Source organism: Plectropomus leopardus, unplaced genomic scaffold (genome assembly GCF_008729295.1).
Source record: "Plectropomus leopardus isolate mb unplaced genomic scaffold, YSFRI_Pleo_2.0 unplaced_scaffold17589, whole genome shotgun sequence".
NCBI classification, from domain to species: Eukaryota; Metazoa; Chordata; class Actinopteri; order Perciformes; family Serranidae; genus Plectropomus; species Plectropomus leopardus.
Window position 1 is genome coordinate 1 of NW_024618930.1, and position 1,239 is coordinate 1,239.

General features: G+C 42.3%; 1 protein-coding gene across 1 annotated transcript; it reads right to left on the reverse strand.

Annotated features, from left to right (window-relative positions):
• Positions 1-77: 77 nt before the first annotated feature.
• LOC121964874 lies at positions 78-1,107 on the reverse strand. Its single transcript, XM_042515056.1, has one exon. The coding sequence runs from the start codon at positions 1,006-1,008 to the stop codon at positions 364-366; it is 645 nt and encodes a 214-aa protein (XP_042370990.1). The 5' UTR covers positions 1,009-1,107; the 3' UTR covers positions 78-363.
• Positions 1,108-1,239: the final 132 nt, after the last annotated feature.

The following is a 1,239-nucleotide window of genomic DNA, read 5'->3' on the forward strand; positions in this document are numbered from 1 at the left end:
AACTATGAAAATAGTTTTCCGGACATTTCCCCTATTTTTGACTTATTTTATAAACATCCTTTCCTTTGTTTAATTTTAGGAAAAAATCCTTGTAATTTTTGGGACATTTCCCATTTTCATTGCCTTCGTTCCCTAAGTTTTCAAAAATCAAACTAATTTGTTCAGTTTTTCAAAGAGTCGGAAAGCTTGTAAAAGCGTGTGAACGAAACACAAGAATACTGATGTTGCTCTCAGGTTTTAGAGGGTTAAACTATGTTTATTTACTGTCTACATAAGATTAAACATTTTGTTATTAAAACATGCTTTTTTTAAATTTCACCAATTATTCTGAATTACAAATACATGGCTACCATTTGTTACAAATCAAATAACTTGAAAATAATTTAAGAAATTCCGTGAGTTATGATAATATTCATCACTGTCAAAGATGACACTTATGTTTACGTGTCTATGTGTGAGGGGGCCATGGGGGGGCCACCTCTTAGAGACGCCCCTGTTTTTAGTCAGTAGCCTTATGGCAGTGACAGGAAAAGATGACCGTAGTAGTAGCTTAGTAATAGTAGTAGTGATACTAGAATAGTAGTAATAGTAGTGATGTAGTAGTAATAGTAGTCTGGTAGTTGTGTTGTAGTAACTTTGAGCCCTGTGTTTCCTGTTGACCGCCCCTGTGTCTCCGCGGCTCTGCTCCGTGTCTCCGTGTGTCTCACCTGTCTCCTCCGGGTCCGGCTGGTCGTCGTTAGGTCCAGACTGAGTCTCGCAGCTGTTCAGTCTGAGGACCAGGTCCTGTCTGTGGACGTCTGAGAGGATCCGGATCAGAAACTCGGTGTTTCCCGGTCCCAGCTTCCCTCTCTCCGTTAAAACCTCGAACAGCTTCGTCCCGGTGCGGATGTTTTCCATCTGCCGTTTACCGACCAGGCCCCGGCACAGAAACTTGAGTTTGTCCAGCTGGTCGGAGGACAGATGGTTGGAAATCTCCAGTAAAACACAGTTAAACTGTTGGGCGCTCATGTCTCCGTCTGTCGTGTCCCCGAACCCGGAAATACGTCACTTTTACTTTCACTTCCGCGTGTTTGTGAGTTTGGAGTTTTTTTTCCTTCGCGGGTTTCAGGTGAAATTATGTAAAAGTTTAGTTAAATCAGATCTGCTCAAAGATGCTGCTGTATGCTGTCTGTTTGTTCGGGACTTACCTGCTTTCAGGCACACCTGGATGACGTCACACATAAGGTGCAGGAATATATA

Coding starts and splice junctions, on each gene's coding strand:
- LOC121964874 (XM_042515056.1), bottom strand. CDS start 1,008: ATGAGCGCCCAACAGTTTAACTGTGTTTTACTGGAGATTTCCAACCAT.